Consider the following 16,218-nt stretch of genomic DNA (forward strand, 5'->3'; position numbering starts at 1 on the left):
TTAAAATATCTTTTGACTTTTATTAGATAGCCAGGTTCAAACTCACCAAGTCCTAATTTTTTTTTTCCCTTCAAAACAAAGTTTTGGTGTTTTTAGCTGATGTCTGCGGCACACCGATGCCAGTTAACTTGCCAGGCTTTTCCTGTTTCTAACCTGGCACAAATTCAGGGACAGCTCTGAGCCCATATGTCTTCAGCTCTGTTGGTCACAGGCTGATTCTGCTGTTGATAGGTTGAATATACAAATCTTTGTCTCTTCCTGGCCACCTCTCCACTCCCTCAAAGTTTTAACTACTTCATGAGTGTTGTATTTTAAAACTCTTTTGTATTGCTATTGCCTCAAAGGCAAGTAAAGATAAGGCCTTTCTACAGAAATTCTAGTTCTATGCAGAACTACTTAGAAAGCCTCAGGGCACCATTTTGGTAGAGATCTCCTCTACCTAATTTTGACCATAATTTTAATATCAAAATTAATATTAATTAATTGTCTAGACAACAAAGAAAGGATAGACTGGAAGAGCTTCTTGATTCCAACAAGTAAACCTGGTTAACTAAAGAAGAAATTGAAATCGCTGTTCAGACTTAATTTCCTGTTGGACTTTTCCATATTATTCATTACCACATCAAACTGTCCTTTAGACTTCACTTTTGATTATTAGTTTACTACCTTTGCTGCTGTGTTCATTTGCTAAGGAGTGTCCGACTCTTTTCGACCCCAAGGAGTTTACCTTGTGGGTATTTAGGGACGAGAGCTACAGACAGAGTCAGCAATCCATGCAAGAGTTTAATGTATGACGTGCTGAGTATTTCTAGAAACAGGAAAGTTAGCCTGGTTGGATACGGAAGAGTCATGAGACAGTAGTAGGTGAGAGCCAAGAAGTAATGTGGAGATGAATGTAGCAGAAAATGAAGGCCTTGTGTATTGCTGAGAATATTTACTTCTCTTGCTTTGAATGCCCTCAGGGGAGCCATAGTATGGTTTGATCAGAAAAGTGATATAATTTGCCTTTTTTTTTTTAAGAAGCTGTCTGGATGTTGTGTTGTGGATTGATTGTAAAGGTGCAGGTGAGCAGAGGCCCCAGTAAGAAGTTAATGCCCTAATCAGGGAAGGGATGTCCTTGGCTGACTCCAGGGTGGTAGCAGAGGTTGTTGATGTTCAGTTGCTAAGTCATGTCTGACTCTTTGTGACCCCCTGGACTGCTGCATGACAGGCTTCCCTGTTCTTCACTATCTCCCAGAGTGTGCTCAAACTCATGTCCATTGAGTCAGTGATACCATCCCACCATCAAATAAAGAGCAATAATTTCAAGTCTCTGTAACTACTATTGGGAAGAAGGGCCAGGCCATGGAGAAGGGAAGTGGATGCACTGGGGACTACGTGTGATGGTTCTGTGCCCAGAGGAGCAAGTCCACTCCCCCACATCACCCCTTCTTCCCATCCTCTGATGGCTACAGAGTAGGCCCTGAAGCCGCTTGCCCTACCCAGACCAACAACTCTGGTGGGTTTCTGCTCTTGACACTGTCGGTTGAAGGATATCCCTTAAATTCATGTCTACCTGAAGTTAAAATGAAGTCATACAGGTTTAGGATGGACCCTAATCCAGTGACTCATGTCCTTGTAAGAAGAAGAAAATGTGGGTACAGACACATGTGCAGAGAAAAGGTGCTGTGAGGAGACACACAGGAAGAGCCACCCGTGACAGTGGAGTCAGAGACTCAGCGTGATGCATCTGTCAGCCGAGCAGCACGAGGGACTACTGGCCGTCACCAGAAATGAGAGGCAGGAAGGCGTCTCCTTCAAAGCCTCCAGAAACAACCAGCTCTCCCAGCACCTTGATTTTAGACCTCTGCGCTCAGAACCGTGGGACAGTCAATCCTCTGGTTTTAAGTCACCTGATTCTTGATACTTTGCTATGGCAGTTCTAGAAAATGAACATAAAGCCCAATTTCTCCTCGTCCTCCCATTGTTCTGTGTGGCATGTCTGGGGTGGGGGAAGTCCAAGAGGTAGAGAAGTGTGATCTTAAGCCTCAAGGCCGCCCCAAGCCCTGTCCCATTGGCTCAGAACAGGGACACAGCTTAAAGTATTGTCCAAAGGCCACAGGAATGAGGAAGTGGCATGAATTAACTGTTCAAGCCAGGCATGGCAAGAGCAAGAAAGCCCACCAACTACTTAAGCAGTTTCTTCTCCTTCCCAGTGGCCCGTTGGTGCCCTGAGATGTGTTGCAGGACTCCCCCCATCTTCCCATTTGCCATAATGAGCCAGGAATGGGGTTTTGTATGAAATCACCCAATTATTTGGTTTAAAAGAAAATTCTGTAAGTCTTATTTGTTTTTCTGCCTCAGGGACTGTCCTACAGAATGAAGTAAGTCAGAAAGAGAAAAGCAAATATCATATATTAATGCATATATGTGAAATCTAGAAAATGGTACAGATGGGCATATTTGCAAAGCAGAAATAGACACAGAGATCCAGAAAATAAACGTGTGGACACCGGAGGGAGGAAGGGAGGGTAGGATGAATTGGAAAATTGGGATTGACATATACACGCTGCAATATATAAAACGGATAACTGATGAGAGCCTACTATATAGCGCTGGGAACTGTGCTTAATGTTATGTACGGACCTAAATGGGAAGGGGATTCAAAAAAGAGGGGGTGCATGTATACGTGTAGCTCATTGAATTTGCTGTCCAGTAGAAACTAACACAACACTACAAAACAATAATGCTCCAATAGAAACTAAAAAAAGAAAGAGAAAATTCTGTGCTGACTGAAGCAAACAGGCTTGTGGCTAGGCAGTTCTTTCTCATTTTAGGGCATCACTTGTGGTTCCTGGGACCAGGGGTCCTGTGATAGCTCCACCATCCTGTCAGTTTGCTTGAGCTAAGATGTACAATACTTCTGTTAAAGTTTTATAATATATTTCAGCCCCCCAGGAGTGTTCACTCCCCTTGTAATGTGTAAGCCTATTCTTTTGTGCTCGGGCTTTCAACTTCCAAACATGTTTTCTGGAACTCCTCACATATAAAAGAAAGAAGAAGCCTCCTATACTCTCTGAATTTTTTTTTAACTATGTGTGATTTCTAAGTGAGTTATGTTTTCCCTGGTCTAACAATATGAAAGATAATATTTAATTTAACTGAACAGTTTGATACTTCCTTTGTTGAAAGGAAGTTATTAATTCATAATTCCTCCCTTTGCAGAAGGGGAGAATTTGTACTTTCATGGGATTGACTTTTAAGGGAAGTGTCTCCTTATGACTCAGGGGCAGGTGAGGACATGCTGCCTGTGTCCCCAGCAGTCGGGCTTCCGTGGAGAACAACCCAGAAAATCATAGGTGGCCATTTTGGAATAACCCTCCTCTGTAGGGTGATAGAATATTGTGGAGTTGGCAGCTTTTGTCATCTGTTACCAGAGCCCCAAAAGAGAAAAGATCAGCATTTTTAAAGGTCCAGTGTCCCCAGACTGGTTTTGATTTATAGGACTGACAAGGTCAGCTCTTCAGTGACTGTAACCCAGAGCCTCATATTGAGAAAGAGAGATTCAATTTGTCTCATAATTCCAGATTCGCTCCCATACCCTATGGATCTGCAGTCTCCAGATGACACTGGGGCAACAACTGCTTCTCTATGCGATAGGTAATTTACTGTGTTGTGAATTAGATGACCTCGTCTCATACAGAGAAAATTAAGTCCTGTGTCATACCTTTATTTTTTACTACTTGCTGCTTTATCATCTTCGACTTTTCTCTGATACTATCAATGTTTTAAAAAGAGCCTAAAGGTCGGTCAAGGCTAAACCTTCTGTTCTAAGCCAGAAGCAGATTTACATTTTCAATTTTTTTTTTAATCTAACTCCATCACTATGCATGAGTATTAGGAGGAGCTCAAAGTTCAATCTCAAGCTAATAGCTGCAGGTTAGTCCGTAGTCTGAAATGGGGGAATTAAAATGAAGTGGAAACTTTGAAACCTGTTTGAGAAACAAATGTGAAAATAAAACTATTTTTAGACTAGAATGAGGCACTTTATTAATGGAACAAACATGAATGTAGAAATATTCACTGAAAAATAGGTTGGTATAGGATCCACGTGGAAGGGAAGCAAGTATCTAAACATTAGTTGTTCATTTTGCTAAGTTGTGTCTGATTCTTTGTGACCCCATGGACTACTGTAGCACACCAGGCTTCCTTGTCCTTCACTATCTCCCAGAGTTGGCTCAAACTCATGTCGATTGAGTCAGTGACATCATCCAGCCATCTCATCCTCTGCTGCCCCCTTATCCTCCTGCCCTCAGTCTTTGCCAGTATCAGGATCTTTTCCAGTGAGGCAGCTCTTTGCATCAGGTGGCCACAGTATTGGAGCTTCATCTTCAACATCAGTCCTTCCAGTGAATAGTCAGGCTTGATTTCCTTTAGGATTGACTTGTTTGATGTCCTTGCAGTCCAGGGAGATCAAAGCAGTCAATTTCTAGCTGCTGCTGCTGCTGCTGCTAAGTCACTTCAGTCATGTCTGACTCTTAGCCATCCCATGGACTGCAGCCTACCAGGCTCCTCCATCCATGGGATTTTCCAGGCAAGAGTACTGGAGTGGGGCGCCATTGCCTTCTCCCAATTTCTAGCTATGTAACCACTATTTCTAGCTATATAGTCATCTAAAGTCCTCCTGATTGCACTTCCCTGGTGGTCCAGTGGTTAAGACTCGATACTTTCATTATAGGGGACACAGATTCGACCCCTGCTTGGGGGACTGAGATCCCACGTGACACATGGTGTGGGATGTGAGGACTTTAAATATAAAGTCCTCCTGATCTGTAGAGGTTTCTGTACGCAGGAGGTTTACAATAGATATTTATGAGTCCGGTTTTTCATCCCCTTCCAGGACTGTTTGTTGTCACCTGTATCCTTCATTAAGCATACTGCTGTGTTGCTGGGCTTCCGAGGGGTGAAGAATGACTACTCAAGAATGACTTGAGAGTAGTCTTAGCCTTAACAGAGTCCTGTATTAATGTTTGAAACAAGGGATCTGTAGGAGGGGACAGAGCTTTAGCTAATAGCACATTTGGCAAATGCGTGCACTTATGTGGTGCATTTTATGTGCCATGTACTGTTCTGAGCATTGCATATCTTTACAGCAAACCATGAATATAGTTACTTTTATTATTCCATTATCTCAAATAAAAAATTTAGGTTCAGAAGAACTAACTTACCCAAAGTCACACAGCTCATAACTGGTACAAGCCTGATTTGAGTCTAGACAACTTAGTTCCAGAACATATGTTTTTATTCACTACACTGCATTGCTCACATAAGGAAGTGGTTGAATTTCCCAAAAGAGCAGTTCTTCCAATTTCATATTGAACCTGCAATTGGATTATCCCTAGGAAGAATGAGCAGTCCCAGAAGTATGATGAGATTTAATGACAGGCACTAAAAATTACGAATTCTACAAATTCCCCCTCCCTGGCCTTCTCCATTGTCTGGAACTCTAGCATCAGAGGCTTAGGTCTCTACTCAACACTGTGGAAAACAATGGAAAGATTAAAATTAAACTGGTGTCAGGAGATGAACTCTTAAAGATGGACAGACCTGTTCTTTGAAAAATTACTTTTTCATTTCATAAGGCTCCTAGAAAATTGGACAGGGATGTTTTGAGAATAAAGGGAAAGCAGAGCCTTGGGAGAGAAATGAAGAATCAGCTGGGTCCTGCAGCTGAGTAGCAACTGTATGTTAAATACCTTTTGTGCATGAAAATATCAAAATTAGGAATGTCAGGATGCAAGTGATGCTCAGAAAAACATTTGTACAGCTCTTTAAAGTTAAAAGAAACTCTCACATATCTGATCTATTGTAGCAGATAGCCATCATAATATCCTATGTAATTAAAAAAATAAAGACTGATGGAGACCAGTGGCTCTTCGCTGGGGGTGGATGTGTCCAGAGATTATTTGGGAGATATTTTTGATTGTCATGATTTGGGAGGACAGGCATAGCCAATGAAGTACAGTGGGTAAGGGACAAGGATGCCCTTAAATATCCTCCCTGTGACAAAGACGTCTCTGGTCCAGAACATCAGTAGTGCTGAGGTCGAGAAACCTTGTCTTGGAGCGTAAGTATTTTGGTCAGGTCATATACCTCGCAAGTATCAGGGTCAAAGCTAGAACCCAAGTCATCTGATGGCAAATCCTTTATTTGTTTCCTTATTTATATCCTTGGGCATTATACAGTATGCAGTGCGATGCAAGCCTTTTAGATCTGGAGAATTTTAAAAGTATAAATTATGAGTAGCCCTTTAGTGCTTCAGAAGAGTCAGATCACCCCTCAGAGTGTTTAATACATCCTAGGCCTATGGAGGAGAAGGGAGCGACAGATGATGAGATGATTGGAAGGCATCACCAACTCAATGGACATGAGTTTGCACAAACTCTAGGAGATGGTGAAGAATAGGGAAGCCTGGTGTGCTGCAGTCCATGGGATCGCAAAGAGCTAAACACAGCTTAGTAGCTGAACAACAACAGAGGCCTGTATTACTTCATGGAAGATGATTCCACATCCAAAACACAAATGTCACCTTCTTTATTGAGTTCTAGTATGCCAGCATTTCACAATTTCCAGCCAATTATTTTGTAAATGGGAACATGATTAATTCCTTTAATGCTATTTTTGTGATTATCGAGGTAATTAGGATTTAATCACTACTCTATTTTTGTGAGTATTTACATCTGCTCTTTGGCTAATAGGATATCATATGTTTTTTATCGACCAAACAGTTATGTGTGTGTCTATGGTGTAAATGAATAAAGGGCCTTCTTGTCTGTATCCTGTGCATTGATTTGGGATGACCCAGGTCATTTGTACATTGACTTCAGATTGTCTGATGTGACAGTGGATTGCACGAACCAGGCTGATTTAATTACTATTTTAAGTATATTAAGATAACTGTGTTCCATTTTCCCCATCTGTACCAATGATTAAATAACAGAACAATTCTAAAGATAAAAGAGAATTACTTTTTTATTATCCCTAATAAATACCAAGGATCTCTCTGACCCTCTTACATAATTTTTGCTGCCATCCTATAAGATTGTTATTATGAGCTCTATTTTATAGATGAGGATGCTAAAACTTAACAAGTTAAGCAAATTGCCTCGGGTCACACAGCCAGAACTGACAGATCTGGAATTTGATTAGCCATCCTCTGATACCAGCATCCTTGGTAGAGTTCTCAAACCTTCACACCATGTCCTCAGCCTTAATCTTAGAACCTGGAATGGGTCATCAAGAAGGTGGTCACCTCTCCATTCCTAAGCACCTTCATGAAAAATGTACCACATTTGCAACGCAGTGTAACTAAATATCGTGATTTTAAAATGTTTAGCCAAGAGTTCTATTAAATAAAGCTGTGTTCATCCTAGTTCTTTTCTGAAGGACTCTGTTAAGGCCGGTACTGGTGCCAAGTGCTTTAGCCATTCTGAATTCCAATAGCAGTATTGATTTTTTTCTTTTTTTTGCATTTTTTACACAAATGTTTGTTTCTCTGTTAAATATTCCCTTTAAATACAAGGAATGAATTCTAAATCATCATAAAGATAAATTAAAAATGAAAGCCCTCCAGTATAGTGTGCATAATCACTGTGTACTTGGTTACTACTGTTGTTTACTGTTTAGCATCAAAAACAAATACATCTTATTTGAAAATCATGCTATAGGATTTTTAGCTCTTCCTCTGGGACCAGTTTGCTCGATCACTTAAGAGATGCTCACAGGGCATCTATTATGTCCTAGATCCAGGAGATTAAGTTCTAAAACAGAGTCCCTGCATTCAGGGAAGCTAATGTTCCATCTGATAGGAGGGTTAACAGGTAAGGAAAACTTCTGGATTGAGTTGAATGGGAAGAAATTAAGTGGCTGCAGAAACGAGATTAACAGGAAAAGGGAAATCCATTTAGAAATGTAAGCCAGGGAAAGTCTATAAGGAACAACTATCCACAAGTTGAGGTCTCGGGAGAGTGTGAAGGTGATAGCTGTGTCCTGATGTCAAGGCAGACAGAGAGCAAATATTACAGAAAAGTCCCGAGGCAGGAAGGGAGTCAGATGCTTTAGGAACCTGCAGAAGACCTGTGTGTCTAGACCTCACTGAAGGATAGAAAGATTAAGATGAAATGAGAAGGGCAAAGTCAGGAGAAGGGCAAAGGCCAGATTCCTCAGGCCATTATAGGTTCTGGGAAAGAATTTGTTCTGAGTGCAAAGTGGAGCTGAAGAAGGATCTGTAAGCCTGAGGGGTGACGTAATTTGTACTTTAAAAGACCGCCTGGCCGCTGACTGAAGGATGCGCTTGAGAGGCAGGAGTAGAAATAGCCAGATCATTTAAGAGGCTGTTGTGGTAGGTTGGGTGAGAAAGGGGGAGCCAAGGAGATAGACAGGAGTGGGTAGATTTGAAAGATGCAGTAAATATTCAACAGACATCTACCTTGAATAAGCCATCTGTGTACATTTCTTATTTCTCCAGCTATCCTCTAAGGCAAGCTGTACGCCTTGTTTATCTGCATACCCTTCCCTTCTGCTATAGTCATGCTGCAAACAGGCTTCCCTCCAGTCCCCCTGTTCCAGTTTTGTGTCTGTCCGTGGAAGTGCTTCCTTCCCACCTGGTGGTAGATATTTGTCCCTAATTGCCGGCCCTGAGATGCGCCATCCACATTTGCCATTCTGCCAAAGTCATACCATGTTGTGGAATATTTTAATTTTTTGAGTTCAGCTCTTGCATCTCATTAAAAGTGTATTGTCTGACATATTTCAGGAAGAAGTAAGCTTAATAATAACTCATTTAATTTAAGCCTCTCAAGAAGGAAGAAAACATTTTCAATGAAAATGCATAACATGGCCCATCAAGGATTTTTCTTTCTTATTCTTCAGCAGTTTAATGATGAGCGGTAATCTACAATAAGCTTTCCTTTTGGATAATGTGGTTATAGCTGCCAAAGAGAGAATGGTTACATCCTGTCTCATATTTCTAGCAGTTATCCCAACAGAACATTGAAACCATATTAGCAATTAAAGTAATATAATTACTAAATAAAGCACACATCCGAATTATATTTATCTGTATGTAGGTAAATATCATAAATAAAGATGAGGCTGTCAAGTGATGTAACCATGATTTAATAGTTTGAAAGTGACAGGATGATAGAAATATTTTCCAGTTGGTCATATGAAGTAAACTTACCATTTGGGGTTTATCTGCTTTAATTTCAGAATTACCATTTCTGAAGATGGAAGCCTCAGAATCATCAATGTGACTAAATCAGATGCTGGAAGTTACACCTGCATAGCCACTAACCATTTTGGAACTGCGAGCAGTACTGGAAACCTTGTAGTAAAAGGTAATGACTAACCCAGAGAACCAGAGAAGGCAGTGGCACCCCACTCCAGTTCTCTTGCCTGGAAGATCCCATGGGTGGAGAAGCCTGGTGGGCTGCAGTCCATGGGGTCGCTAAGAGTCGGACACGACTGAGTGACTACACTTTCCCTTTTCACTTTCATGCATTGGAGCAGGAAATGGCAACCTACTCCAGTGTTCTTGCCTGGAGAATCCCAGGGACAGGGGAGCCCGGTGGGCTTCTGTCTATGGGGTCGCACAGAGTCAGACACAACTGAAGTGACTTAGCAGCAGCAACCCAGAGAACACGTAGATTGATACATGTGTTGCCATTTCAAGTAATGTAACCTATTGAAGTGGCACCCTTCATATTAATATGTACAGATATCACTGTGTTGCTAAATTAATCCATCAAGGCAAACACGGTATGATTAACAGTTCTTAGAGAACTGTCAGTCGTGAATATGACAGAAAGGCTATCTTATTTCAGAATCATCCAATACAATTTTGAGAATCACTGCCATTGTATCTATTATAGTATTCTAACTAATGTTATCTTCAATCCTTTAATTAAATTTCTTCAAGTCTCTATAGATTTGAAATTCATGTCTAGGAACACCGTGCTAACAAATTAAAAACCCATGGCTCAAATACTGTTTTTAGCTAACATTGTTTAAACAATGACATTGGAGATTTTTTAAAGAGCTGCCTTGGTTATTCAGAGGCGTGGATATGGATTGTTGTACTCATAAAGGGCTTTGGCCACCTCTGCGCTTTGCTTCAGTCACCCAGCCAACCCTGCCGGTTTTAAGGAAATAACATTTTCCACATTCCTTCACCTGGGTGGTTTATAGTAGATGACAGAACACCAGTTTGATGGGATGTGCTGAAAGTACCAAGTAAGAATTGTGAAGATGAGGTTTTAATTTACATTTCATTTGCATTTCTGTCACTTTATATCTGGCTGCCAAATCAAAGAATTTTTGAATTGAAGGGACCTTGGCCATGATCTGACTGAGGAAGATAAAGCTCAGGTTGGCGAGTTTCTCAAGGTCACCAATAGCAGATGTGAACCCTGGAATCCTGCTTTTGCATTCTTGCTGGTTCTTTCTACTGTGCCAGGAAATCTTACTCATTTTTCCTGTTTCTCCATAATAGATATAGATGTGTTACAGTGTATTTATCATTTCTCCCTTGCGCATTCGTAACTCCCTCTGTGAAATAAGATAACCTAAGGGAAAGAAAAATATCCCAGAAAGAATATTTGCCTCTGTTTTCACAAAGAAAGCTAAAAACTATCTAATTACATATTTTGGAATCATTAGAAATTTGAAAAGTACTGCCATTTAGGGAAGCCTTTTTATCATAGACATACTTGTCTATGTAGATAGAAAACTGTAAGTCCAAGAGTCAGACATAAATCTATGCTTATATTGACTCAACTATTTCAATCTATTAATTATTCATTTGGAGCAATAGCATAGGTATGTGACTGACTGTGTGTTCACTCTGTTTTATAGGGCAAAGAAAAAAAGTTTAGATAATACTGGCATAGCAAAATTTCAGCTAGTGTCTTCACTAATGTATAGCTTTCTCAATTACAAAGGAAAATTAGTGATGACCTAGAACCAGGAGGAACCCCAAGGTTTCAGAGATGATTAATAGCATAGCTAAGACCTGATTAGCTATGAAGTAAGATAGTCTAAGGCAAATAAAAATATCCCAGAAAGAATGTTTGACTCTATTTTAATTTAATGAAGAAAGCTAAAAATTAACTACTTACATATTTTGGAATCATTATAAGTTTGAAAAATACTGCCATTTAGGGAAGGCTTTTTATCATAAACATACTTGTCTGTGCAGATAGAAAACTGTAAGTCCAAGAATCAGACATAAGTCTATGTTTACCTAAGCACAGGCGCCATATATATGCTCTATATATTGTTAAAACTGGTTTTTTTTTCACATGTAGAAATAAATTATGCCCTGTGTTTGGTTGGCATCCATCCTATAAGCCTTGACTTCTTCAGCTCTCAAAATAGTTGGCAAAAGTTCCTCTCTTTCCCATTAGAGTTCCTCTTCCAGCAGTACCACCAGTCCCAAGGTAAAACCATTCACAGGCCTGCAGAGACTGCCCTGCTGCTCTGCTTATACTGAATTATGGTGCAAAGCTTAGCGATACACCAATGATATCCCAAGATATGCCATGATCGCCTCCTTATTTGGGTGGATATAAATGTTGTTGAGTAGTAACTTCTACCTATGTTAAGAAACTTAACACTTCATTTCTTGCCTTCCAGTTAACATGTTAAACAATGATTTCCCCATGTATGGTATAAGAGATCATTTTAGACAATTCAGAGTTAATATTTTTTGTTTATTTTTACTAACTATATATATATATATCTTTCCACGTGTATTAGAAAAATGTTACTTTTTCATTAATGGCAGTGATTTTTTAAAAACTCCTTTTAAAATATATTTATATTTCTAAAGAAATATTGTTTGTATTATTATAAAAGGATGTACAAAAGGTTATGAAGGTGGTACACAAAGACTGGAAGCTGTGATTAGTGCCAGTTTTCCATTTCCATACTAAAACATAAGAGAGTTTTAATGGACTTTAAGGGAAAGGATGGAGAGGGACATGTAACAGGGGCAGTACACACCTGCCTGTGTGGAGACATGTTATGCTGAGGCAAATGAGCCCTGAGATTGTGTAATAGATGGAGAAGGAGGAAGGGCAGGTCCAAAAGAGCCCGGTGGCCTGTGGAAAGAGGAAAGCGGAGATCTGGAGGCAGAAACCGTGCTGTCAAAGTAGCATGTCCCCCACCTGATCGTGGGTGAATTCCTTTGTTTCAAAGCAGAGTTCTTTCCAGGCTTGGCTGTGGGTGTTCAACTGTAGTCACTTTTCCCAGAGAGGCCGTCTAATTTTCTGTTTTGTTTTGTGTAGGTATTTATCTATCTATTTTTGGCTGTACCGGATCTCCGTTGCAGTGCAGGCTTTCTCTAGCTGCAGTGAGTGGGGGGTGTGCTTGTTTGCAGCACTCTAGCTCCTCATTGCGGTGGTTTCTCTTGCTGAGGAGCACGGGCTCTAGGCTCATTAGCTCAGTAGTTGCAGCTGACGGGCTCAGTAGTTGTGCCTCATGGGCTTAGTTGCTCCTAGGCATGTGGAACCTTTCTGGACCAGGGATCTAACCCATGTCCCCCACATTGGCAGGAGGCTCCTCAACCACTGTACCACCAGGGAAGTCCCCTCTGATTCTTAATATTTTCTCCCAAGTGAGATGGGGAAAAAAAGAAAATGAGCTTTATTTGGTTAACACGCTCACAGGCGTTAACCCTGTGACTTGGGTAAGAGATGTTTCAGAGTATATTTGTTTCCTGTTGCTTGATTCTGAGTCCCATTTGCATTAATGGGAAGTATGCGTGTGTGTGTGTGTGTGTGTGTGTGTGTGTGTGTGTGTGTGTGCGCGCGCGCGCGCGCGCACACGTGCAGAGGGGCATCCAGACTGCCAGGCCGCTGAGAAGGACATTAACATAAACGGAGAAATACAGTTTAGAAATCTGCCTCATAAAGCATGATAAAGGCAGACAAAACTGTTCTGAACTCCACATGAACTGTGCCAGGTCTTGAATCACACATCAAAATGCTTGAGCCTTACACCTTTAATGTAAATGTAGCAAAATAGCCTGAAATGTGATGGAGCGCTGTATCTTAATTCAATTTAGAGATCCACAAAGGGACTGGTTTATCAGAGAAGTTATGCTCTAACCTTAAAATGTGCTTATATTCGTTTTGATCTCCTCCAGTATCTGGGATTAAAACACCATGAAGGTCAGGCATCAGACAACATCTTCTCTAACCTTTTTGCAATAATTCTGTCATTAGCAATGCTTTTAAGATCCAATTCTCTTCCATCCCCCTACACCAGTTTTTTTGGAGAGAAGCTGAAGATACTGTCAAGCATAGGGACAGTAAGTAAAGCCGGCAGGGGAAAAGGGGAGAAGGGAACAGATCCACTGCAGCAGGTACAGCAGGTTTAAAATAAATCTCTAGCAGACGACCACAGAATGGATAAATATTCAGATTATGCACCAGCGGGCTTCCAAACCGCAGGATTCTGACAGGTGCCCAGGGGGCTCTTGATTATCATCCCATCATCTGAATTTCTAAATTTGACTGATTTTTTTTTTTTTTAGCTAGTTAGCGTCTATTTGGAATTTTGAGTCACTGTTTTAAGCAAGAACGGTTCTCAAGTCAGACCTCTGAATCCTAACAGAAAGCATCATATTTGACCTTTCATGGAAGATGTGCTTTAGTGATTGTGAACATCATTAAGAACTAGATGGAAGGCAGGCTACATTTCCATGCAGTACTGTACTTACTAATTCAATTTTATCTCTAGAGCAGAGTTAAAGGCATGCCATTTAACTCACATGCATGAGGCAGTGTCTTTATTGTACAGGCTTCCTATCACAGGTATTTTTAAGTAGCAGTCCTCAAGAAGAGTGACTTCTGTTTGTCTTGGATATAATTCAGCAAGATAACTATGGTAATAGCTACCCTAGATCTTATTGATCACCTCCCAGGCTCAAAATGAAATGCAGGGCTGTAAGCTGTGCTGTTATCTAGCTGAACTACATCCAAAGTGACCTTGAGTAACTAACTCTCTGGCTGGTGGTTCCAGACCATACTTTGAGGACCCCTGAAAGTGAAAGAAAGTGAAAGTGTTAGTCACTTAGTCATGTCCAACTCTTTGTGACCCCATAGACTGTAGCCCGCCAGGCTCCTCTGTCTATGGAGTTCTCCAGGCAAGCTACTGGAGTGGGTTGCCATTCCCTTCACCAGGGGATATTCCCAACCCAGGGATTGAAACCGGTTCTCCTGCATTGCAGGCAGATTCTTTACCATCTGAAGCTCTATCCTACATCAAAGAACTTTGAACATGCTACCAACTAAGTGAAAATTCAGTGGAATGCTTAATAGAAATGCATATCCCTACTGCCTCACCCTTAACGTAACAAATCTAAATCTTTGAGGATGAGATGTGAAAACCATACATTTTTAATAAACACCCCACTTGGTCCTCATACACACCAGAGTCTAAAAAGACTGAATTTTCAGTCACTGGCAAACTATGGCCTATGGGCCAAATTCAGCTAGCCATCTATTTTTGTATAATGCAGTAGCTAAGAATGGCTTCCCTGTGTTTTGCTGGTTGAAAAGAAATCAAAAGAATAAGAATACTTTCAGATATGTAGAAATTTTTATGAAGTTCTTATTTCAGTGTGCGTAAATCAGATTTTAGTGAGATACAGCCATGTCGCTTGTTTACATTATTGATGATGGTTGGGTCTGTACAACAGCAGAGTCGAATAGTCAAGACAGAGACCATGTAATAGCCCACCAGACTCCTCTGTCCGTGGGATTCTCCAGGCAAGAATACTGGAGTGAGTTACCCTTCCCTTCTCCAGGGGATCTTCCTGATCCAGGGATAGAACCCGCCTCTATTGCGTTGCAGGCAGATTCTTTACCATCTGAGCCACGAGGGGAGACCATGTAATGTATAGCTATCCTCAGTTTTGCCTCTTGACCAGCAAAACCTGAAGTATTTGCTACTCAGTTTTTTACAGAAAAAAAATAAACTTTCTAATCCCTTCTCTTTTTTAACTTTTTATTTTATGTTAGAGTATAGCTGAGTAACAATGTTGTGATGGTTTCAGGTGGACAGCAAAGGGACTCAGCAACGCACAAGCATATGTCTAGTCTCCACCAAGCTCCTCTCCCATCCAGGCTGCTATATAACATTGAATAGAATTCCCTGTATTATATGGTAGGACCTTATTAAATTATCCATTTTACATATACCAGTGTACACATACTGAGCCCAAACTCCTTAACTGTCCCTTCCCCATCCTTCCACCCTGCTGCTGCTGCTAAGTCACTTCAGTCGTGTCCGACTCTGCAACCCCATAGACGGCAGCCCACCAGGCTCCCCCATCCCTGGGATTCTCCAGGCAAGAACACTAGAATAGGTGCCATTTCCTTCTCCAATGCATGAAAGTGAAAAGTGAAAGTGAAGTCGCTCAGTCCTACCACCCTGGCGACCATAAATTCGTTAAGTCTGTGAGTCTGTTTTGTAAATAAGTTTATTTCTGTCATTTATTTTTAGATTCTGCATATAAGGGATGCCATATGATATTTCTCCTTCTGTGTCTGACTTACTTCACTCAGTATGACAGTCTCTAGGTCCATCCATGTTGCTGCAAGTTGCATTGTTTCGTTCTTTTTAATGGCTGAGTAATATCCCATTATATATATTTATCACATCTCCTTTATCCAGTCCTCTGTCAGTGGATTGACAGAGGTTGATTCCATGCCTTGACTATTGCAAACTGTGCTGCAATCAACATTGGGGTGCATGTATCTTTTGAGACCATGTTTTTCTCCAGATATATGCCCAGGAGAAGGGTTGCAGGGTCATATGGTAGCTCTATTTTTAGTTTTGGTTGCTCTCTATACAAATTTTATACTGATTTCACATGGGTTTTTAAATGTTTCTTAGCAAATAAATTTCATTTAAGTTTTTAAAAAATTTAATATGTAAATATATTTATTTTATTTCAATTTTTATTCAGTGCACAGAATTACTTGTATTTTAAGAAAAAGTAAATTTGTACTTTATCTTTGTTAGGAAAAGGGGTTCTTTTTTCTTAAATTTATTTATTTTTAATTGGAGGATAATTCATTTACAATATTGTATTGATTTCTCCCGTTTATAAACATGAATCGGCCACAGGTATACATATGTCCCCTCCTTCTTGAACTTCGCTCCAACCTC

At 40.5% G+C, this 16,218-nt stretch overlaps 1 protein-coding gene across 1 annotated transcript in view; it reads left to right on the plus strand.

Annotated features, from left to right (window-relative positions):
- The window catches only part of CNTN4 (contactin 4), a 406,008-nt gene that overhangs the window by 301,908 nt on the left and 87,882 nt on the right, over positions 1–16,218 (plus strand). Inside the window, exon 12 of the mRNA XM_052644373.1 lies at positions 9,250–9,377. Within this exon, the coding sequence (XP_052500333.1) occupies positions 9,250–9,377 (128 nt within the window). The remainder of the gene's footprint in view (positions 1–9,249; positions 9,378–16,218) is intronic.

The sequence above is a fragment of the Budorcas taxicolor genome, chromosome 1, assembly GCF_023091745.1.
Source record: "Budorcas taxicolor isolate Tak-1 chromosome 1, Takin1.1, whole genome shotgun sequence".
In the NCBI taxonomy this organism is placed as follows: domain Eukaryota; kingdom Metazoa; phylum Chordata; class Mammalia; order Artiodactyla; family Bovidae; genus Budorcas; species Budorcas taxicolor.